This window comes from Buteo buteo, chromosome 4 (assembly GCF_964188355.1).
Source record: "Buteo buteo chromosome 4, bButBut1.hap1.1, whole genome shotgun sequence".
In the NCBI taxonomy this organism is placed as follows: domain Eukaryota; kingdom Metazoa; phylum Chordata; class Aves; order Accipitriformes; family Accipitridae; genus Buteo; species Buteo buteo.
In genome coordinates, this window is record NC_134174.1 from 35,965,603 (window position 1) to 35,991,362 (window position 25,760).

Below are 25,760 nucleotides of genomic sequence, written 5' to 3' on the forward strand. Positions count from 1 at the left end.
TTTAGTAAGCATCTAAGTCAGAATCAGTTCTTTTAAAAAAAAAAAGTCTCAGAAGTAAAGGACTGAACTATTACAGGTGGTCATTTAAGCCACCTTCGTTGTGGCAGGATCTAGTATACTAGAGCACTGCTGACAGTTATTTAATCTGTCCTATCCTTGTCCTCCCTAAAATCCCAGAGAAATCTGTGACAGAAATGTTTGCTTTTAATCCTGTCCTAAGTAGACACCGATAACAATTACCTTTTTCCTATTCCCACATAGCCTTCATTCTTTTTCTTAAATTATATATAACTTTTTTTTTTTTAAACTCTTAGCAATTCTTGTTTTCAAACATCTCCTTTGCTTTCTCCTGGATTTTCTCAATTGTCCAAACTCACTCAGCACTGGTAACTAGTATGATTTCACAGGTGAAACCTCAACACTACTAAGTTGCATAAAATAAATATTTCTTTTATTTACAAACCATGAGCCTGAACCTACCTCCCAGTTTGCTTTATTTTGGGATACAGCATCACATGCCAGTGCCTGTTTAATCTGTAGTACACAATGACATTTCAATGCCTTTCTTCAACACTGTACACCTGATCTTTCCTCTCCAAGCAGCCTGAGTTATCATTACTGAGCTGTTAGTAATTTTGCATTGTTTCTCCAATTTGTTTTGCGTGTAAACTGTGTTCTGTCAACTTGATGCCAGTTGCAAATTTTAAATACATACTATCCCATCAATTAATCATCAATGAAAACACTGCCCAGTATGGGACAGTACATCAGAATATCTAACAGAAGGAAAGATACTACATTTCAATCATTTTAAGGATGGGAAGTCACTGGGCCTCCTTAGGTTTCAGGCAAATTTCCTGCAAGAAAGAAAGAAAACAACAAATACTGGACCCAAATAGTCATGTTCAGTGGGTTTTTCCCCTCCCAGAAAGCATATGCTCATTCTGAAAGTTTAGATTTCTTTGAAGTGACCAAATGTATATCTAAAAGCAAGGCAATTCATGTTTGTAATTCTCCATGTGACAGTACCCACAGGCAGAAAAGCTAACACGAGCTTAACTTCTCACTGCACTCCATTACAATAGAAACAGGAGATGAGAAATATACACAGGAATGTATTTTGCACATGTATAGCTTAGCATAACTACAAATTTATTGCTAAAAATCTTGGTGGGAACTGTTTGGCACTGCAATATTTGCAGCAAGTTCCACAAAACAGCTTGCATTTTCTTGAAGCCCAGTATTTTCTCAGCTTACTTTCTTGGCTATTTTTCTCCTCCAGCGTTGTGAAACCAAGCAGTTAACATTATTTGACATTGCCCGGGACACAAATCTAATAAGCTGGATGACAGTTGCACTCAAATTTAATCCTTTTATTGCAGTTGTCTTTTACTTGCACACATTCTAATTCTGTTTTGTGATTGTTAGTAGAAAGTACCAATATCCTCAACTCCCATAGACTAGAAATTAATGTTTTGTGTTCCCAGTATTTTAAATCATACATATGTTTTGATGCAAGACGAGACATCTGTTAAACGTTTAACAAATTGAAATTGCAGTCATCTAAATTGCATCTTTATGGAAGCAGCACAAAGATACTAGAGATGAGAAAAGTGACATGTTAGATATTTAATCACTAGTCTAGGAGAGTAATGAAAAGTCTGCACCAATACAGTGGTGTTTACCAGCTTTTCCCCAGGATATCCATCAAGCAGGAACCTCAGAATTGTGTCTGATCTCATTTCCAAGACAGGATATGTATTGGAAGTCCATGCCAGACACCTATGAACACTGGGTTGAAATCTTCCTCTCCACTTCTTGGGATATACATTTTCACCCAGTCCTTCCACCACAACTTCCTCTTTCCACCTCCCATCTGTTTTCCCATTATCTTTATACCATCTTTGGCACTTACTCTTTATTATTCTACTCTTTCAAAAGCCTCATTTCTTTAAGACTCCCACTCTAACCTCACATTTCCTGCCATCCATTTGCTGAATCACATCTACCTCTTTCCAAGTGTCTTCAGTCTCTTCATCAGTCTCTCATTTCCTCTTCATGTCTCTCGCTTCCCCCATTCCACTTCATTCCCAACTTTTTCCTCTGCCACAGCTTTCCTCCCATTAACAAGAGATCATTTGCCTTTCCCTTTCACAGGAGTTAACACAGGGAGTGTATGTTGCCAGCAGACCTCAGTGAGTAGCCTTGGTTAGTGAGCATTACCAGATGGTATCAGTCTCACTAGTTAAACTATACCAGCCAGCAGTTTCAATTGCTGCCACACAGCCAAAACTACAGGCTACCAGAGTTCTCAACAGGCATTTACCGTAAAATAACAATTATTTTGTAACTGCTAAAGATCTGGGAAATAAATAAATAAATAAATCACAAGAACACTATTTATGCCCCGGACTTTGTTCTCTTTAGATCTGCCTTGCTTTACAGGAAATGTTAGTCTTGCCAAATAATCAAGGAATAAAGTGACTACCACAGTTTATACAAAGTTAAGTTTGTACAGATGAAAAGCTTAAAATTCTGAAAACCATATTATAGTTATTTTTCAGATATTCCCTCCCACTGCTACTCCAGAAAAATCATATAATTCAAATTACAGTTTCCAGAGGAAGTCATTAAAGAAACTTTCTATCAATGATGGTTTTGTATGTTTGCACTTGGTCTTTGGCACAGACTCAGGCTATATTTAGAATGCACAGTACAAAGAATGTTTGATTTGAAACCAAAGTAATTTAAAAAAAAAAATCAGAATTTCATTTATAATACAAAAGATTTGCAGAGACAGGATGATACTCACTTACATTGTAATTCTAGACAGTTTATAGGAGTTGCACTGGTTTGAAGAGGGCAATGCAGTAGCCAGCCCTACCTGCAAGTGCTACTGACAGCAGAAAAGCCTGGAGCATCAGGTGAGGCACTGGCTTTGTTTGGGGAAGACTGGTCTTTGGATGTCAGTTACAGAAGTACAGTATTAAGAAACTGGAAAGACTAAAAAATTTTTATCGGCTACAGAATATCACACATTAGGTATTCCTTCAGAGTATAAAAATGTAGTGTTCTCCCCAGTAATACTTGTGGGTATACGGTTCTGAGAGGATTTTTTGGTGATGTGGGGGTTTGGGGTTTTTTTGTTTGTTTGTTTGTTTTAAACTGTGACAAGATCCTTAAGTGGATGTCTGCTATGCATGCTAGTCTCTCCATGCTTTTGAAAGCTGTTTGGGGGTTCTGGCCTCCTCCACTCAAGACATTTTTGTTCCAAATCAAAACAAAAATTTGAATCACATTTACTAAACTAACACATCATTACCATTCACTGACCAATGCTTAATGTGTAACTGATATGTTTAAATTAGCATCCTCAACTAGGCTTTCAATAAGTTTTTCATATTAGTGTCGAAAGTTTGCATACAACGATGCATTGGATTGTCATCAAGAAGTTCAACACCCTTGAAACTTTCTGAACCATTACGATTTCAACACATGGAAGCAGGAGTGAGTTATACTTAAAAAACAATCAAACATGACACTCCCTTTCTCAACACTTCTCCAACCAAACCCAGGAAGAAGTACCTGCTGAAAAAACAAAACAAAAACATACTATGGGCTTCAACTGACATTTGACACCAAGAGTTTATCTTCTCTTATGAAAAATACTAAAGAGTATGAATAACCTCTTCTCTAAAGGAAAAAGTATTAGAACAGTAATAGTTAACAGATACCATACAGCATTACAAGCAGATGACTGCAGCCTGCCCAAAAGCTGCATTCTAAAGCCTGACAGACTAAAATACTTAACTGATTGATAGGAATTATCTCACCAGCATCTTCTGTATTCTGATGATCGTCACTGATGATACAGGCTATTAACGCATTTTGTAGTCTTATTTCTTTCGAAAATGCCTATTTGATTTATATCAGAGCAAGATCAAGTCAGATAAACCACTTTTAAGCAATTCAGACACAAGTTACAATCCAGCATAATTAGATATAGACATAAAATAATTGAGGAAGTACTTCTCCATCTTATAAAGAACTTGCAAAAGGAAGGTATTCTGTGTTTCCGGTTATGTAACTATTCAGGGTTTTTTTCACCTAAGTTGCATGATTTCAAAAAAAGCTTCATAAGATGCCCCATTGATCAAGTTAATCCATTTTTACCTATGGGGAATATAGCATGAGTTTTGCTGCAGAAAGGTCAAGCACAAAAATAAGTTTAATGCCATTCAAAGAACAAAAAACTTGCAATTTTCCAGATCATGTACCAACTCTGACTGAAATTTTATGAAGCAACTGCAGAGATAAGAAATGATCTTTTCTCCCCCCTCAAATCTTGTTAGCATTTTCAAGAAACAGTACAAAGCATCCTTTATCTCCTGACATGACTACCTTCAATATGCAGAAACATACCATTGTGAAATTCATGTGCATCTAAGATATGAGCATAATTTAAAAAAACTACTTATATACACAGTTGTCAGCTGGACAATTGCATAACAGGATGAATCTTTTTTCCAGTTTTTAGCAAGGTCAAATAAAAGCTGCAAAGGAATTTTGCTCCACACAGAGAGAGCTGACACAGAATACCCAAACCAACAGTTCTGTTGTCACGGGCACCAACAAGGAAAAGGCATTTAAATGCCAAGATTTTTAAGAAAAACCTTTACTGAACTTGTATAAAGTCAGACCTACAACTTTATACCTTGGGAACCACAACTAAATAGCTTTAAGAAAAATTCTACTGACAAAAGAGCACAGGCTGCAATAAACCAGCAGCCCTGAATGCCCTCTCCGTCAGTGGGTTTGACACCAGGGCATGCCAGGCTGGAGGGCTGAGCTGCCTAGCAGGTAGCTATGGAGCCAGAGGGACAGACCTTAAGCATGCAGTATGGCAAGAGAGATAAGACCACAACCACGCTGTTTAGCAGCTGTGAAAACAGCTCTGTCTCCCCTGATTCCACTTCTAGCATAACTAGTTACTAGTCTTCCCTTTAGAAGTATACTTGGAAAACAGACGACCGAGTGCACCATTATCGTTATTCCCAACACACAGAATAAGGCTGTCCTAGCGGTACGGCAATCAAAACTTATGGTGCTTATTGCTATTATATTTAGTTGTCTCAAATTGATGTACTAGGATTCCATTTCCACTTATGGATGGGAAAGGCATGCAGAGTAACTTCAAAAGCTCATCTTATAGCACCTTTTTGTTGACCTCCGTGTAACCAGGTAGATTGCTCCTCTCCTGAGAGAACAGGTGCCTACAGCAGAGTCATCAAATCATCACCTCCACCTACCTTACCGGATCAGTTATTGACAGAGGACTATTTCCCTTGCCCTGTAAAGATGGTCATCCACATGATCAAGGGAAGGCACCCAACAGCACCGCAAGAGCCTAACCCAATCCTTGGATCAGCAGCAGTGGTAGAGCTACTGGCAGAGTTCCAGCTGGTATACAGTAAGTTATTTTCTTTGTAAGAAGCAGCATGACATTGGACAATTTGAACCTGTATTTCCATTCATCTGCACTGAAATCAATGCTGAGACAACAGAAATTAAAACTTGATCATGGACCAATACAAAAGTTATCTTTGTTTTTAAGCCCTTGAGCATCTAAGCACTTCAGAGGATTAGGTGCTTTCTTTGCTTCATCACTTTACAGCCCTAGTTAAAGATGATAGAACAGGCTGTGGTTGTTCAGAAGCAGACATCACTCCATATGTTTTGGGCTCCTATCAAGAATTATGGTACAGCCTTGCAGGACGGATGGCACAATTTTCAAGAGCATCTTAGTGGATTAGAAGCTAAAGTTTGTCAAAAAGCTCCATATACCAGGACTGCAGGTCTCCAAGGGCCTGATTAATTCCTCCACCCCACCCCCACTTTTTTTTCATTTCATTGAAGCTTAAGGCTCTAAGGCAATTTAGTGGCTATTCATAGCACTGAACTTAAGATAGAAAAATTAGTTGATTGCATTCCATGTTCACCCTCCTCCACTCTATTAGTTTGGGGTTTTTTTTGAGAACAGCAGAAGCTACAGTTACTGTAACTAGAAATAGCACATGAAGAGATGAAAGTACATCAAGAACAAAAGTTGACCAAAACTATCAAAAATTACTGTCACAGTACTTGTATTATTAAGTATGAAGTATTTGATAGTCCTTGTAATGCTGTGCAACCTTCTCAAGTGGGGCTGGCTTAGCATTTAAGACTGACACGCAAAATAAAACTCAATGCATTATTGCATTTACAGAAACACAAACTATGAACTCCTTTTACAGTAATTTACAGTAAAGAGTATTTTCCTTAAGCTTTAAGACTGATAAGTTAGCTACACAGATATGTACTGGCAAGCATACAGGCAATTCTAGCATATTAAGCTGTTTTCCGTTATTCACCACATTATTTTTTAGGCGGTTTCAAAAGTTATATATGCTTACAAATGAAGATATTGTCATTTTAGAAGTGAATGAAATTATAGGAGGACTTTTAGGACTTATGCACATGAAGACTTTTAACACACAGTTTACATGGGCATATTCTTTAGAATAAGAGCTGGATTCACTTTTATATTCAAAGAATTAAGATAAAATCAAGGGTCATTAAGACATTTAGCCTTTCTAAAAAAGTGTTTTCATGCAACTTAAACCACCTCTGTAATATACAACCTTTAATCTCTTAAAAAAAAAAAAAAGGCACTCATGCAGTAGCTCAAGTTTATATGCAGATGTAAAATTCCCCTTCCTCCTGCCCTAAGATTTAAGTCTCAATTTGCCAAGCAGAATGTGTGTAATAAATACCAATTGATTTGAAACATTTCTATGTTCAGATTGCAGCCATAAACTGTCTAAATCTATATAAAGAAGTCTGAGAACATTCTTAACTTCAGTGTCCATATTCACAGAAGAGTTGCTTATTTTCCTCCATTATATATGTAAACATATGCACACCTTCACAGACACCTTTATTTTAACTTTCCAGACTATACTGATCTTCTCCATGAAGAATTCAGTAATTCAAACAAAAAAGCTGATATTGTACTCCCTCAGTACATTCGTACAAACAGCAAAGAGGATCATGCACAACCAGGCTAGCCTGCCATGATCAACTCGAGTTTAACAGAGTACCAAAATAGGTTAAAATATTTTCATCTGGTCATTTTTTGAAATGCCAGTTTTATATATGCAGATGAATTAAAAAAACCCCTATCAATTCCTCCTTACCATTCGCTTCTAGGAACACTTTTAGAAATGGTCTTATGATATTGTACAGAATGTAACCATTATTGAAAGCAATGCACAGGGACAGAATTTATTACAGAAGAGATCTTGCTGTTTAAATCAATGGGTTTTCATAGCCCCATATTGGGTTTTGGATTGTGGGGAGGTTGTGGGGTTTGTTTGCTTTTTTGGTGGTTGGTTTTTGGTTTCTTGGGGCAGATATATTTTTTTAAATCCAAAAAAGCCAAACAAACAAGAAACACTACCTCCACACCCACAATCAGAATGAGAAGGTAAAAACCTCCGAACTCAAAAAGCGTAATTAATAGATGCTGTGTTGCCAGTAACTGCAGTTTTTCCACAATACAGCTAGTTCCAACTTACATTTTAACAAAATCAAAACAAAATTAAAAGTAGGCATAACATATATGCATTGTGAAAAAGCAAAAAAGAAACTAATCTCTCTTCAGCCCAGAATAATGAAGTCATTTAAGGAAAACACAGAATTAAAAGTTGTGTTCTGGCTCCAACTGTATTAAGTAGGGATAACATGTACATGTAAAGACTGAGAAAAGGAAAACACTGAAGACTTTAAAAATAAAGCAATCCTAACAGTCCTTGTTCTAAATGAACACACACACACAACATAGCATTATATATTTAAACTGCAATGTCTTCAGTCTTGTAGATGCCAAACTGCTGGAAACAGAGTCTACAGTTTTCAACTTAAGGAGTTACATAAGACAAAGAAGTTAATAGCCTAAACTGTTAGGTAATTTTTAGTTACTTTTATGCTTGTTTGACTAAACTCAGACTTGGACAATTTCTTGGGGAAAACTTCAGATTATGTAACTGCACTTTGCAAACATGCCAGTCTCTGAAGTACACCAAGCCACCTGGTATTTATAAAAAGATTAAGTATGTAACTTAAAAGTTTAGTAGTGTATACTGAAATCCTTGTAGTATTTCAGCAATCCCAGCAATAATTGAAAGCAGAGAAATCTGAATCATTTCTCTGAACTTTGCATTTATTACAAAGTATCATCAATGCAATGAGACAGAATCTCCTGAATTGAGGGTCCAAGACCTCTTTACTCCACACAGACACTTCACTGTACTCAAAGTTTGTCAACTGCTGCCTCATTAGGTTCATTGCTTTGCTTAGGGGTGTTTTGGATTGGTGGGTTTGGAGGGTTGTGATTTTTGGTTGGGGGTTTGGGTTTTTTTTTTAGCGTGGGGCAGAATCCAGAGACCTCCAGACACATTAGAAGAGGTTAGGAGCTGGTTTAAAGGTCACATAACTCCTAGAGAGCAATGCTGCATGGGCTTATTAACTCTTCCATTTTCACTGACATTTCATCATAAAATGTTGGGTTTGAATATGACCATTGACAACGTCTTACCTGCATCCATTAATACATTGGAACAAAGAATGTGAGGTGTTCTCCACAGGTTTTTTGCCATCTGTTTCACTGATATTTCTACTTGGGAAAAGCAGTCTCTCCTTTGTACAAATGTGGGATTCAGCTCAGTTCCAATATTGAAAGCAACGTCACTTAAGTCAGGGATGCATTTATGTTTTAAGAAATGATATAATCTTTCCATGGAACACATGTGTAAATTATGAAGTGTCTGCACATGGGACAGTAAAAACTGGCAAGTACAATGCTGAACTGCTCTTATGTTAACCACTTCTCCATGTATGATATTTTACTGTAAGAAGTTTTGCATCAAAAGTGATTTTCACTCTTTTTAAAGATTTTGTTGGCAAACTAAATTGAGAAAATTAAGTACTTCTAAAGAGAAAGAGAAATTATCCGAAAATCATAAAATCAGATTGGAGATTTATCAGCAAACCTACACCAAAAGAGTAAATAACCCCACATTGTATTTGCGCATTCATAAGGCTGCACAGCCTGACACTACATCATCTCTCTTCTCTCCCTCCCTTCTTCCTCTCAAAATGTGAACTTCAGCTTTTATTACAATATTGGGAAACAATCGAAAGTTGACTTAAAGGTCTGAAGCAGCAAACAGATTACATTTTAGCTTATTCTTGATATCTAAGGCAGTAACTTGCATGCAAGTTTGGCCTTAAGTTCACCATCTAGTTACATTTCTGTTTTAACAAAAAAGTAAGTCTCTAGCTTTTGGAATGTGCAAAGCTTTCCCTTGTGTCTAAACAACATTCAAATAAATGGGAGCAATATTTTACTAATTTGTTTGAAGTCTCTCAGAACAGTTATTTGCCTCAAATATAGTATTACAGTTGCTAACTTTATTTTGCATATTGTCTCAGCAGCTCAAGATGCAAAGAAGGAAATACTGGACTCTGCTTGCAAGATAGCTTGCAAAAGGCAAAGTTTAAGGAAAAAGTGTGAAACTAAACTGCCAGGCAATGAATGATAGCAGTGCCCACTGCTAGTTATTGCTGCCTTCTTTCCGATGTCTTCAGTGCCACTGTTTCCTCTCCTCCTGCCATTTTCCTTAGATGTGAATTTGACATGCTATGTACTTGACTTGCCTTTGAGATATGCTAACGAAAAATAGCATGTAGTAAATGTTTTTATAATAGACACTAGTTTAAATTTAAAAAAAAGTTACTGAAGCTTGATTTTTGAAACAGAAGATGAAAGAGTAAGTAATAAGAAAGAATCAGGTGAGAAAAAAACTACACAAACAGAACATAGACTGAATTTTCTTTTTCTTAACCAACTGAAAAAGCATCAGTAAGTAAGAGGGGAAAAAAAAAACCAAACATAAACAAAAAGCAAACAAAACTCAACAAACCCCAAAACAAGAAACAGCAAATGAAAGAACAGGTGAAATTAAATAAGAGCAGCTCAAGAAAGAAAGAAATAAGGAAAAAAAAAGAGAGCGGGTAACTTCAGCAGGTGATGCACATGAAGAGCTGGAGATTGTAATTTGGAGAAAGCAGAAGAGTAATGAAAATATGGGAAGAACAGGAAGAAAGAAAAAAGAGCAACAGAAGTTCAGTAAAAGCAGCCCTTTTTTAAAGCGAACAGTGAAAGAGACCCCAGAGTTATCCCTGCTCTGTAAGCTCAATTTACTTCACATTTCCCCTTACCACCTTTTTTAACTTCCCAAAATTTTCCTTGCTCCAAATCTCTGAACAAATTCCTGACTAGAGCCACTAAGTTTCCAGGAGCTGAAATGATTCTTAGGCTGGTTGTTACCCAAATGCTATTTCAAGGCTGTCTGCATTCTGAGCACATGCATATCTCCATAACTTCTTTATGGCTGTTGAAATACAGAACACCACACTTGTGTGGGGTGGAAGGTGGGAATTAAAAGGAAAGAAAGAAAAAGAGTAAGGAATATGGGTGAATTCTAAACTCACGTATACCCATTTCCTAAAGTTCCTACAGAGCAACTTAAATTACCATCAACAAGTACTGTTGCTGAATAATGCGACTTTCACCTCCTCCCAATGCATTAAGCTCTAGAGATCCATACAACCGTATGGTGAAGCAGACTGAGAATACAGTTTGAGTTAAAACAGCTAGGGTTAAAACAGCTAACAAATGCACAAAAAACTGTTCCCTCCCCAACAGTAAAAATTATCCATGGTTAGTTTTAAGCCATCCTGGTCCCGTGTGTGACAATATAAGCACCAGTGACAGCACAGCAGAAAGGGCTGGACAACAAGAAGAACAGGAGAGAAGGGCAAGTCAGTATTTTAGGGAGGGAGAGGGAAAAATGTTAGCTTATGCCTGCTTTGAAAGTGTTTGTGGAGCTATAGCATCTGACCATTTAGGATTTGGCAATCTACTCTAAACTTTTAATACCATTGAATAACTTTAAAGGACAATTAATAGCATTCCTAAGGAACAGTAACCATAACAAAGTGAAAGAGTATGTTAAGAGTAAAAGGGGAATGGATATAAGAGTTACTGTGTGTCAGTTCGATCTTTAATTCGTTGGACTACAGAAGATCTGAAACCTCCAGAACATGATTTTGGTATGCCCTGAACTCTTCAGCATCCATGCAAAGCAGAGCAGACCGCACCAGCGCCGATTGTTTCATTACTGCTGGACAGAAATCAGTCATTACAGAAGTGCTTTAAATTGTTCACTTCCCTCTCTGAAGCCTTAATGTTATGGGATCTCTTTGTCAACCTGAACAAATGGCTCGCTTAAAGATGCTACTGGAAGATTTATAGCTGCTTGTGTGTTTTCTAAACGTGTATTTCAAAATACTTTAACCCTCATCACACCTCATCACTAGAGCAAGACTGCAGCATCTGGTGTTCATTAAAGCCAGGAAATTCCTGTTTTGCTCTTTATGAAACTGTTGAGAATTGATAATTGATTTTTTAATTCTAGCCCTTGCAAAGAGCTATTTTAACAATTTCATATTAGATAATAAATTTTAACCAGCAAGTCTTTTGAATTCTGCATATGCTAAATCCAGACATTAGTCTTCTGCAATTTAAAATGTTTCAGAAAATATTTATCGAGTTTGAGTTAATGAATTACCATTATGATACTCAATATATAGTATTTTGCAATCATCAATTTAAAAGTTGTATTCTGTATAACACAGAAAAGGAAAAATTTAGCAACTGGCTGGTCATCTACTCCTAGTGCTTCAGCTTCATCACAGTAATTTTTTTTTTCTGCAAGATCATAAAAAGATTCTGGGTCTTGTACAGAACTTAATTTTCAGATCCTTGCTGAACCTTATTATGTACACCTTGTGTGCGAAATTCAATACCTCTGTGTTGTAATTAGAAAGACAATATGTACTGTGTCCCTATTGATTTAGTATCAACTATCTCAAATTAAAAACTGACAACAGCAGTGAGAAAAACACCACATTAAGCCCCAAATGTTTCATGATAGACTGAACAACACAACAGAAACAACAGCACAGCTAGAGATGTCTTCATAATGATTGTTCTTCCCCTCATATTTTGGGAGGAAAGCTGTGAATGACTAAAGGCCACAACATACATCCACAGAATGTGAAGCTACTGAAACCGCAGGCAAATTATACTGAAAAATTATATGAAAAATCTGTTATCATTTGATGATGATGGGTACAGTGTATGGCTGGGATACAGGACAGTCCATCTGTAACTGCTTCTCCCTCACTGAATAACTGCTTATCAGGCACTCAGTTCCCAGCCAAGGGGACTGGGAAAGATAGCATGTTCTGAGTTCAAGTCCCCAGAGAGCCAGCCAGTTATGTGTTGCTGACTCTCCTCTCAATCACAAACTGTCATTAAGTGAAGCTAGAGTATGTTAAACACTTAGACTATTTTCCCTATATAAACAGCTGCTGTAGCTGCAAATGGAAAGTTACAGAATTGCAAACAATTGATACCAAGCATAAACACAATACATAAACTACGCTTTATTTCACAAGAAATAGGAACCTCTAGGTTAAGGGGTTCCTTGTACACATATTGTAATTTACTGTGTTAGGTGTATATATACACACAGCTTCCCAGAGCAAAGCTAGCCAGAGAGCAAAAGTCTTAACTCCAGAGCCACCCTGCAGTCCACAGGCATTTGAAACATTTTTTTAATAGTGTAGCGTATTGCTAAAACGCCTAGTTTGCAGCCCATCACTATCTAAAGTTTCTTTTGGCATAAAGACTTTCCAGGATAATCATTCCCACTACACACACACTCAGTGTACCCAGCTGTATTATGTGTTGCCTCTCCTCAATTTTTACTTTTATTATCAGCTCATAAATTTTAGCTGTTTTATTTCCCCAGTTATTCAAATTCATCCCATATACTGATAGATCTTCACAACAAACCTAATATTATCTTCTTTTTGAGATCACTAAAGAGGTTAAATTAATCTACATATAAAGCTGCTGCATCTCTAAGTACTGATCCAGAATCCCAGCCAGCCACCTCTCTTATCCCTCCTTCCATAGCCTTTCATCCATGCTTTTCATCTTCAGAACTAAGTTCATTTATGTTTGAAAGAAAATAAGTGCAGGTTCTGCTTTATTTCTTCTTTTCTCCCCTCAAAACAACAACAAACTCTCCTGCCTCAGTTTCCTGAGGAGCTTTAGCTGTGTATCAATTCATAGCACCTCAGGCAGAAAGTATGCAGAACAATACAGGTTGAGCACAGGTTTGCACAGAGACCTTGTCACGCTCGCATTACTATAAACATTAGTTCCACATATGAATATATACATACACATGACACCTGCATTTTTTCCAGTCTGAATTCTTCCCCACTCTTCCCCTCTCAAGTGAGATTCTTTTTCCATGCAAGTGGGGAAAAAAAAAAATTAAATCAATTTGTACTTCAATACCATGTGGTGAAGTACCTCAGAGACTGAATCTCATTTTACACCATAAAAATTTTATTAATCCTGCACCTTTCTAAAGAGATTATTTTTCTTCTCACGAGACCTTCATTTACAATAGTTGTTAGCCCACATCTCCACCTATACATTCTAACTATAACATACAGAGAAACTAGTTGAACTCTACTTTCTTGGTTTTTAATACGTAGCAGCCTGAACAGAAATACATGCAATATTAAAAAAAAATCACTCCAATTTCATTTTTCCTGCAGAAGAGGAGTCAAATATTACTTTCATTCAGTCACAACTGTGACTCTTTAAGAACAGACTAGAAGGCTTATTTAAAAAAACCAAGATGTTCTAGATTGTATGCTTAGTTCACATTAATAGGCTATACTTCCAAAAGAAGTGTAATTTAAAACACATAATACTGGCCATTCCCAAGAAACAGCTCTACTTAGGTTTTTTTAAAGAAACCAAAAAAGCATGCAGACTGTCTGTTGGGGACACAATGAGTAGATATTGTTCTAACTGGGCTTGACCAACACACATCTTTGTACTCTATAGAAACAAACAAAAAACCCCACAGAACACCCACTGATCTACAATGTTACCAGAAAGACTAACTGACTTTGGCTGCTGTAAAATAAAGAAACCATTCAGATTAGATGCAGAGTTACACAGAAGAAAACACACATACTAAACAGTAAGTACAACAGTATTGATAATAAAGTACTTGCAGAAGTGCTAGCTACTTCAAATGGGTTTGCACATCAGATACCTATATAAAGCTGAGATAACTTCAACAAGAAATTCTTATAAAAACAGTAGACTGAAAAGAAAATATTTCAGGTGTTCAGTATTGATATGGTGACTCTAAAGACAGAATTGTTTAATCTGTGGTTTTACTAGTCTAACAACTAATCCCATCCCATAAAAAACAAAACAAAACAAAATACCTTTTTTCGATTTTGCGCCAATCTTCAACTTTGATGGCCAAGCAATCTGTGTATTTGTTTCTTCCATAATCTGTTAAAAAGAAAGCATTTATGAAAAATTTTTATTGTTCTCCTACAAAGTCAAAAGCTCATTTTTGGAAAAGATGGTGTTTACCATTTTTAAATCTGTTAACTATTATTATTTATAAATAGCACCAGTCATTAACTACTTTTATGGTTTTCTTGAGAAGAATTTTTGTCTGGTGATAGGTGGAGCCAAGTTCTGATCATGCAAAAGAAAACCAAACAGCAATCCAAGACACTCAACAATTTCCATGAAGTTCAAATGACTGCTACAGCATGCTCTACGTCCACCTCAGAGGGAAATTCAAAGCTTTACAATTCAATAAAAATATTTGTTTAGTTACCTTAAAATGGCTTCTAAGCAAAGACTATCGAATTTAAAGCAGTCCTTTTGAGTCTTCATAAGTCAAGATACATTGGTTTGCCTTCACAGGTGGGGTTTTTTTTGCCTCACCTTTACCTTAAAGCAACTTTTCATTGTAAGCCTATCCAAGGCTTCAAAAATTTTACTTCTTGGTTTAGCAGTTCAGAGTAGAGATTTGACAGCATTTACTATGCCACAGTGTGCAACCTATCTGTAAATCTCCAACTAGGCAACAGGGAAAAACCTTACCCACACAGTTAGACTTCGAAATTCATGTAGTCGTTTGGCTCAGTGTAGACTCTCATTCTATTGCTGCCTTTTAGTGAATAAGCCCACTAGCCATAGGCATACTATACTGAAGTTTAATACTGGCAGAGAGCTACAGACCATCACTAACACATTTAGTAGTAATATAGAATAAGGAACTGAATGACACCAAAGACTTCATATGTATAAATCGAAATTCAGTTCTAAGAAATGCTGGGTATGTCTACTGAGACTAAAAAACTTTTTTTATATTGAGATGTCATCAATAAGTATGATGAGATCATACCTCATTACACTTGAGAGATGAGAGTCCCTGATCATCATGAGTAAGAGAGTATCTCATCATCATGAGGACCTGATGAGAAAGATCTGCACATATTAGTCCATGACAAGATGGTTGTAGGATGCCCAAGAAATGCATCTCGATGGTTGCAGGATGCCCAGAAAATATGTCTATTAAATATCATGCTAGGCTGCATCAGACACAGCATTTTTTAATAAAGATGTTGATTACAGAAGGCCCTGATGAATTTTCACCTGGAACAAGTTGTCCAGTTCTGTTCACACACAGACAAGATTTTGTACAGCAACAAGCAAAAGGGTCCTTGCTCCTTTGAAAATTTCAATAGCTTACTCTAAAAGAGATTAAGAGCAAACAGCTTGCTCAGCTTGACTAATGTCAATTAGAAGGGGCCCTAGAATCACAGAACAAGTTTGGAAGAAAGGGACCTCTAAGTCCAACCTCACGCTCACAGATGGGCCAAGTGCAGTTAGGTCAGGTTGTCCGGGGCCTTGCCTACCAAGCTGTCACCACCTCGAAGGAAGGCGATTCCACAGGCTCTCTGCACACTTACTCGTGTGTGGCCACCTTTACTGAGAAATTACTTTCTCGTATCTGGTTGAGCTTTCCCTTGCTCAACCTTTACCGTTGTTACCTGTACACTTTAGAAGAAGCCTGACTCAGTCTACCTTCTAACCACACACAGGGTAGCTGAAGGCTGCGATTAGATCCCTCACCTCCTCCACGCTGAACAAACCCTGCTCTCAGCTTCAATCTGTACGTCAGCTGCTCTAGGCCCTTGATCAACCTGGTGATCACCCACTGGGGTCACTCTCACTTGTCAGGATCTTTCTTGGGCTGAGGGGACATATCTGGACAAAGTACTCCACGTGCAGCGTCGCAGTAATGGAGCAGACAGGAATCACCACTCCCCTTGATCTGCTGGGTCATACTATTTCAGACAGTGCGTCTATGTAAAAATACATAGGGGGGTAATAAGTATTAAGGTTATTTAATGCATATAATGGTAACAAGTAAACAAGTGGTCACTGTAAACTTAGGCTGTAAACTTGAAAAAACCCTAAATCAGAAGAACTGAGAAGAATATTTGGTTGTCCCAAGTCAGAAACAGGTAGGAAAGGCAGAGGAGAGAGCGCTTTCCAGATGGCAACTCTCAGCATCTGGTTCCTCCTGTATAAAGAGTATTTGTTTCAATTTCCTCAGGAGGACAAAAAAAAAAAATTGCCCTCTTTTGATTGCTGATACAAACGCGAATTACAATACACAAAAAGCAGACACTATCCAAAAAAGTCAGCTCACCAAAACAGGGGGGCAGGGGGAAGAAATTATTAAGCAAAGCAGCACATTTTAGTACTTCTAGTCATCTGCAACAAGTGTAAGCAATAACAAAAAAAATAAAATTCCAAAATAATTAGCCAAGCCACTTCCAAGAAGAAAATGAATGCATTAAGAAAACAGCTACAACACCAGTAAGTTTTCCATAATAGTATAATTCAGAACTAAGGCAGACTTCTCCAGCAGTTCTTAATTCTTATCTTCTACATCCAAATCCCTAGGACATCACAACAACTTCCAGATTAGTACACCATGTGGAAAAACTGAAAGTGTCAGCCAGACTTCATTATACTATATTTTTGGTTTCAGCAACTATTGGATAATAAGTTACAGCTGAAATAAGACATTTCCAGGAGGGTGAAATTCTATCAGCAACATACACATACTTTTCACAATTTTCCAAACCAGATGTGAAAAAAGCTATTTCAAAGAATTCACTTGTGTCTAATAGAGGGCTTTGGGCCAGGATTATTCTTAATTGTGCAACAGGCGATGAAATACACAGAAAATAGCAAGGCATTAGCTAAAAGGAGAAGGGAGATGCTAGAACAAAGAACGGTGCAGGACTGAGTGAAAGAAGATCCAATGTAAAAGAAACCGTAACAGAGGAGACAGAAGAGGAGTGAGTGAATGTCATTCAAGACAAGTGTTACATCCTATCAGTGCTTTACCCTCTCAATAAACCTTGGAGACTTCTGTCTTGAAGAAATTAAATCCTCCCCATTTCTCATGCTAAACCAAAACAAAATGTAAGCCCACGACTTCAGAGATGCACACATTCTGGGGACTTATGAGAAAAACGCATACGAGATCTTCAAAAGAAAAGAAGTCTGACTGCCAGCTACTGAGATTTGGCCACCTAATATCCTTAAACTCTTTGGAGAATGCAATGCTAGAAATTACCACATTAGACCAAAAAGAAGACTCAGTTTGGTCACTACAAAGACAAGTTTATCTCCCATCTTAGGCAGTTAGGCAAAAAAAAAGTCTGGATGCATTTAAATGAAGTGCATTTGTTGAAGTACAAAAATGCTCAGAGTATGTGCTGGCTTTCAACTCCAAGCAGTAAACTTTATGACAAATTCCAAGCTGATTGCAATAATCATCATTTCCACAATTTTGAAAACCACATATTATATTGGAGAAAAATAAAATAGATTTGCTGCAGCACTTATTTTTTCACCAGTGAAAATAATTTATCTTGCCTGTAAAACAATTTGAGAATTTTAACTACCTGAAAAGGTTTGCAGTGGAAAGTAACTTCTGGCTTTATTTTTGAGAAATCAAGCCTTTCATAAGAACCCTTAAGAAGAATTTAAACTGTATTGCTTCCTTTTTTAACAAGTTATTGTATTTAATTATTTGCATATCATATTTATTTTAACAGCAGAAGTGTCACAAAGCTCTAGAAAACAAGAAACTGAGGTTTTACTACCACTGTTAAACTTGAAGGTAAAAGTGATGTTGAAAACTGTGCAACAGTAAAACCCTACATAGCGTAGATCACTGCTGCATCAACTTTTAGTTCTGTTTCACCATTCTAACCCAGGAAGTTTTAAGTGCCAGAATTTTTTTTTCCTGAAACAAATTTGGAATCATGCCATAAAAACCTCAACTGCATGTTGCAATGGAATAGTTTTATTAGTGAAAACTCAGTGTTATGCCACATACCCTGAAAACAGCAGTACTGCTCTGAAATGAGCAAAACAGAAAACAGAATTCACTTTACAAGTAATATACATATAATACACATATTTTATTTGTATATATACTTCAGTTAGAAAACATTTAGGAGGAAATTCAACCTGGGGGTGACTGAATCGGAGTTCATGATCTCTGCAGAACAGCACCGCTGCTTAGGTTTCCTTTCTTTTCATACAAAGTGATAGGGTTTATACTAATCAGAACTCTCCCCGCCTTGAGGGATCAACTGACCAAAGGCAGCAGGCATATTTGGCAGCAAGATTTAATCCCACGGTAACTAATCTCATGCTTCTACTCAAAATGAGGAAAACGCTAAGAAGTTTTCTATCTACATCTTCCCTTCCTCTCCTTTCCCCAAGAGAAACTGTAGTGTTTACGTAGCCAAAATATGTAAGCTGTTCTCAGTAGAGAACATACAGAAGATGACACAAGATACTGGAAGATACCAACAAAACAAACAAGACTGCCCTGACCCTGAAAAAACTGGCTCTAGTTGCAAATCATTGGGCCTTCAAGAAAAAACAACATTTAGCTGTAAGGCAGCTGGAAGAAAAGCTTTTGGCTTCCTTGTATTCCAGCTCGAAAAATTTATAGTTTAAACACTTTGGGGAGTTTTTACATTAAGACAGTAAGAAATTATTTTTTCTTACGTTGTAATTTTGTTTAGCTGATTTTGGATGGAAACTGGAATGCCCTGAATGCAAAAAACCAACCAACCAAAACTCCCCAAAAGCCCACGAGCATTTCAGAATTCAAAGGAACTATTTTACATGCAGTAGATGAAAGAGAACAACATATCAAACAGACCTTTCTTCATTTAAAACAAGCACATTAAATGAACATAGTATTCTTTACAGTTAGTGTTAATCTATTTCTGATCTTCCCACATCTGGGATTCATGCATCTTGGCCATTTCTGCCTCGGTTCTTATTCACAGTGAAAGTACAAATGGGTAAGAGGAACCTGCATCTACCAGTGGGTTTCTGCAATTGGTTTTCTCAACTTCAACTCAACAATGAGCTCATTCCAACTGAAGTGACAAAAGTAACTCTCAAAACTGCAAGCATAACTGTCAAAAAAAGCCAGTTTGTTATTTCATCAATGGAAACCCCCTCTTTTTCAGTGTGAAGAATGAGCTTCCTCTATTTAACCTTGCTTAATACAACAGAAAATATAAACACCATTTATAACCAGTACTTAGACAATGAATAAGCAAAGATGTTAAAAATCTTGTAAACACATTTAAATTATGTTTTTTGAACAGGTACATGTTTATCTTAATCTATATCTAAGAATATCTTTCTTTTTTTAAAGACTAAAACCAAATGGAAACACCTAGGTTTAGATCAACGTCATCAATGGCACTAGACACTTAAACATTTGCAGTACTGCAACAGTACCTTATTTTCAACTATCAAACAAGGCAAATCCTCAGAGACCCCCTAACTTCTTTGCTACTTGGAATATTTCAGAGACTACACTCCATTTCTTGTAAGCAGACTGCAAATCCTGTCCATGAGCCTGGTGACAAATGCTGAAAGCTGAACCTGCATGAAGTATTTTAGCAGACCAATTGGGTAAATTATACAAAAGAAAATTAAGCTGAATAACTACACGTGATCACATCCATGAATATAAAAACCATTATTGTCTGAGGCACCATAAAACACAGGTGGATGAGAAACAGGGGAGGGAACCAAGTAGTGATTCTTCTAACTTAATTAATCCTTCTAGAAGCGATCCAGTTCCCTCTAGGGTACTGGAAAAAATAACGATATCCTTCTAGATCTTGGTTTTTACTCAGAAACCACATCTGAGTGCAGACAAATTACCACAAAGCATACAATCAAAACAGGACCCCAGCTATATTCTGAATTATCTTTAGTCACTCTTCACGTCATTCTCAACGCTATGTTTACACACCTCACAGAGAGAGTGTTTCTTAGTATAAAATCATCTTCCAGCAAGACAAAAAGGTATGACCAAATAAGATGCAATTTCTCCAAGCAGTCTGAAGTTAAAAATTGAAAAAACTTTGAAGCAATGCTAATGTAACAAGTCAAGGGAAAAAGCAAAGAGGGAAAGAGGGGAAAACTACTGTGAATTAGAAAAATAAGAAAACCACATTGAAGTATGAGACAAAATATAGATGGCTGAGCTGCATCAGTGTGTCCCCCCACCCCCACCCAAAAAAAAAGTTGCAAGGATCAAGTTCTCCATCAAGAAGATATGGGGAAGGGACTGGAAATACCAGATAGACAATGTTCATTTGTATTTCATGAGCACACCTCGGAGCTACAAGTATAAGGGCACCTCTAGAGAATTATTACTGGCAACATGAGCATCTGGAACTTCAAAGCCAATTGCATCTGCAAGTTCAAGATAGCTCCTAATCTCAATTTTAGCATAGCATCAATAAATACCCTTTTCTTCACTGATATAAGATAAGAAGTATAAAGTGCTCGGAGCCAGAAACAACCCCCAACATGTATTACTAAGAAACAAGTGTTTTCCAGTGTAACTGTGTATGTATAAAAACTACTACAGAGGAGAAAATCCCATGTGTGAGGGTAGGGTGACGACAGGGAAGGACAGAAAGGATTAGAAAAAGAATTATTTACATAAAGGTCACGATAATAGGAATTCTATAAGTAGATGTTTGGTAATCTTGTTTTGAAGTTGAATCTCCATAAAGTTAAAGAAAACACACCAATTCTTTATGGATTACCATAGTTTGCTAATTTTATAGAGGATAACTGGTACCCAAGAAATATTTCACGCACAACTGCTGAAGGGAAGGTGACTGATTGTTTTGATACATCACTGTATCCATCCCCATTTTTAATGGGACTGTTTTCTGAGAACCATTTTTCCCCAATCCTCAAGAAAATTTGTTCCATCAATTTTACAGAAGACAAAGATGAAAGTTACTGTGCAAGACAGCAGAGAAAAAATGAAATACAGGAATATCAATAGTAAAAGAAAAAGTAGTACCATCGTAATGGCCTTTCAAAACTTGACAAATATGTTTTTCCATAAACGTGGAGTATTAATGGGAAGATAGTTTTACTGTCATAAACACTATTTTTGCAGATCCAGAACAGTCAAGCAGTTGCTGTTGTGGGTGCAGAAAAGCCAAGCATTATGTCGATGTTCTACTAAGCTCTGCAGGTAGAAAGATTCCAAGATTCCTGCCATAAACACCCATCCTGACTTCTCCCAGCACAACCGATTCTTGAACCCCACCGCATATGTTTTTGCTCTTCTATGGGTACATTTTAATTGCTTAATTATTCACAGGGAGCACACTGTTTAAAGGATAAAATGGAAAATACTTAAGCAGTGAGGTTAAATCACAATGCTGGTTGGATAACCTGAAGATGAAAAAACTGCAAAAGCTTTGCAAGTATGGTTTTGAATGATAAAGTGAGCTTTAAAAACAAAGGCTGTAACAAGTCATATTTTTTTAAGCATCAAAACCACTCCAAAGCCAGATTTTTACAAAAAAGAGACCAAACCATGATGGAACTTTATATCATGTCATCCATCATCCGATACAGATTTTTAAGTATTTGTTTTTCCAAATATTACCTAAAATATTCTTCAAGATACAAAATTAATTCAGTAGTTAACTGAAAATACTATGAGAGATATCAGAGTGGTCTGATCACATCTTACCACAAGATATACATCGTCCTCATTTTGTGCCTGTTAACTTTTCTTTACACCTAGAAAAATCTTAAATAAGTAGTGAAATTGGTTAATATAAAACTGACATGTAGTACTGTCAATCTCAGCAACATCTGTAAAGTGGCTTGTTACTAGACACAAATACTTACAAGACAGATACAGGCCCTTACCCACCATCATTTACAAATGCACAGAAGCTGCGTTTGATACTAACAGTTTCTGCTAAAGTGTCCGGTTTTCATAAATAGAGTGCTCCAACTGCTTCAACTCAACAAAGTAGCCACAATAAGTGAACAGGCAACTCAACGAGTATTTCTAAATCAAACTGAATATGAGAAGCATAAGCTTGCATTCTGAACACAGCTTTAAGAACCATAATGAAAGCTGGTGCTGTGCAGAGAACATTTAGAAGTTTGGAGTTCCAGTTGATCAGCAATTTTATTTTGACAAAAAAACTTTTTTCTTTCTAAGAAGAGACACAGATAAAATAAGTTCAACATAAACACAGTCACAGTCTTGATGCAAAATGTGCTTGTAATTAACAAGGCAAGAGTACCAGGGTAAAGGGATTAGTTATCCACTTTAACTCTCACAAAAAAGCCAAAATTCAGTATTGTAGCTTTCACTTCTTAAATTTTTAACATCCAAATAAGCATTTCATTTTAGAAAATGAAACCATTACATGTACAATTTAATTCAGTATTAACCAAATGATGACATGTGACAATGTTAAAATCAGACCTCAGGATGCCTAGTAAAATCACACACACATAAATTTTGCCAGTCTCTGAATATTTTGCTTCACAGACATAAAATGTTCATCTTGCACCTTCTATTTTCAGAGAAGTTGTATTACTGTGGCTCCCTCAGTATGTATGCATTTAGAGCAACATAAACAAATTTACAGTTTATTTGAAACATGGAATATAATTTGCATGAAAATTAAAAAAAATTCTACATAAGCAGAAGACGACCTGAGCTGAAGAGTCACAGCAGACAAGTAAAATTCTACATGGGCTGATACTTAATTTCTTCTTCTTCTAATGCAGAAGTGGTGAAACAGCAGTATCTGAGGGGATGACTAATCCCTGAACATGAGTTTTGGCAGCAAGAACAGAGCAATGGGTGTAGCTGAAACCAGAAGTGGTATTATATTTAATGGTTTGTTTTTGTTTTGAGTTGGGGGGAGGAGAAAGCGGGGGAAGAACAAGGATGGGAAGGAAGAACAAGACACAGAAAGGAATTATGTGAAGTTACCCAGGAACTGACAGTGTGAATTCAGCCTCTAGAACTGGGGAGGCCAGAGTAAGCGCATGAGATGCCAGAGCCAGAACACATCAACAGTACAGCATCAAAGACGACTGGGTTTGGTCAGGAAATGTGGGGCATGTAAGAAGTTAAAAGAGAGGAGATGACAAAACTTAGCCCAAAGCTTGGTACAAATATGTAGCTCTTTTGTAAGTCTGGCCTACGTTTTGGGTATAGCAATGGATTCCTATCCTGAGCCCCGTTGTGGTCGTCCCCCCCCCAAAAGGTGGTCTATATATGAAATTCAAAACTAGAATTCACTGTTTATATTACAACTACTGCTCTACGAAGAGGGCAGTACAATCTGTCTGACTCCACAGTATTAACGCTACCTTTCTGCAGGTAAGAGCGAGGGGCTATTTCTGACCAGGGGCAGACGGCTCTGGGGCACCCACACATCCCAGGCTAAAACACCATTTGAGTTCGCAGTTCGTGCTCCTGTGTGGCAGAAAAACCATCTCCCATGCAGAGCGGTGGCAAGTGAGAATTAAAACCATAAAACACAGAAAAACCTTTTAGTAAGTTTGTTCTTAACTTAGACTGCCAACACCAATAGTTTACAGGTAAGTGTAAACTATTTAAAAACACAGCACAAAACGATGCATTGGGAGGACAAGGATCTAGCCTCAGTTGTCTAAGTTTCTGTACAGGAAGAAGCATTATGAAAAAAAGTGCCTTCCCGAGCGCAAGGAAATGAGTGCACGTGTCTCTTCTAGAGTAGGGGTACCCCATTTTGCTATTTTATATTCCAACTGTCAGAAACCCCAAAACACATTTTTAGAAAAGTATCTGTATGTGACTACTTGCCTAGTCCTTCTCCCCTAACTTTACGTGTCTTTGAAAGGGTAATATTTAAGTTATTTTAGAGACTATCATATGAGATAACCTGTATAGGTAAGGTTCAATACTGCCATACATATTTCTTTTCATTCTTCCACTGAAAGTCATTTGTTTCAATACTGCAGGAATTTGATCTTCACATACTAATTTGTCCATTAACTTTATTAAGTGCCAAAATAACTTTATCCAAAAAAATTGAAGCGTTTCTGAATTTTCCAACTAATCTAGATTCAGGTATAAAAAGGCAATAGAAGGAAAACATGACTGTTTCCCATTCGCATACTTCTACACAGCTTCATGTCAAACTAAGCAAAATACTAGCATGCTTTCCTCCAGTGTCTCATGACCAGTAATTTTGTGGTCTGCATGTACAGACTTTGAGACTTCACAAAGAAGCAAGCAGGCTGTTTGTTGTCAAGGTCTATATCCTAGCCCAGAATAACTCTAAACAAACTTACCATCTTCACTAGGTATTCACAGCTATTCCTAATAATTTTATCAAGAATTAAGGCAAACATATGCAGGATGAAGAAGTACTGAAGCTACAAGTTAGAGAACAAGATTAACATCATAGGCAATGTATTAATTTATTCATAGTTTTGATCAATGGGTATCAGCTGATAATACTTCAAAAAACTAATTAACAGATTATATGTAAAGGCAATAAAGACAGCAGAGTAAATAACATCAGCTTTACAACTCAAACTTTCAGGCTATAAATAAAAGCTCTAATTCAGTAAAGAGCAAATTGAAGAAAGCTACCTATGCAGGTATGGCTTCGGAATGTACATCATTTCCTTTTCCATTAAAGTGTTTTCAGCTTAGAAGGGAACACATGCATGCATGCATGCACACAAACACTGCATTTTTTTTTAACCTTCACTTTACCTGAAATGAACTAGGAAAGATCATTCGTAAAACAAAGGTCTTGTTTAGGCAAGCAAGTATTGCAGTATTATTGCTGGGTCCAAAAACTGCACTAAGTGAACCTTCTGCAACAATAACGTTTACATAACTCTATACTTACAAATACAGCAAATAAAGTTAAGTGAGAAGAAAATTCTACCGATCAAACACCCTTACCTGTGGAGAAACATTGAAGTCCTTCCTTTACTTCACTTGAATGTTTTATTCACGCTCAATGGGAGTATTAATCAGAAGTCACAGGTAATACTTTTACTTTAAATAAATGACTGACAGTATATACAAAAATATAAAGGGATTATCTAAGCATGCAAAAAAAAAAGCTATAAATGTACCTGTATGTACAGCATTAGTGAATTCTACACAAGTAATAGACAAAAGGGGAAATTTATTTACGAAAAAATATTACTTAACAATGAAGCCCCCACAGGACATCGTTAGAGACACCAATATGCAGCCAACTCGTCTCTCCAA

At 36.9% G+C, this 25,760-nt stretch overlaps 1 protein-coding gene across 2 annotated transcripts in view; it reads right to left on the reverse strand.

Moving 5' to 3' along the window:
- Positions 1 to 25,760, reverse strand: part of BICC1 (BicC family RNA binding protein 1) — a 114,990-nt gene that overhangs the window by 43,985 nt on the left and 45,245 nt on the right. For both annotated transcript variants that reach the window (XM_075025517.1, XM_075025518.1), the window contains exon 3: positions 14,491 to 14,560. In XM_075025517.1, coding sequence (XP_074881618.1) covers positions 14,491 to 14,560 — 70 coding nt within the window. The remainder of the gene's footprint in view (positions 1 to 14,490; positions 14,561 to 25,760) is intronic.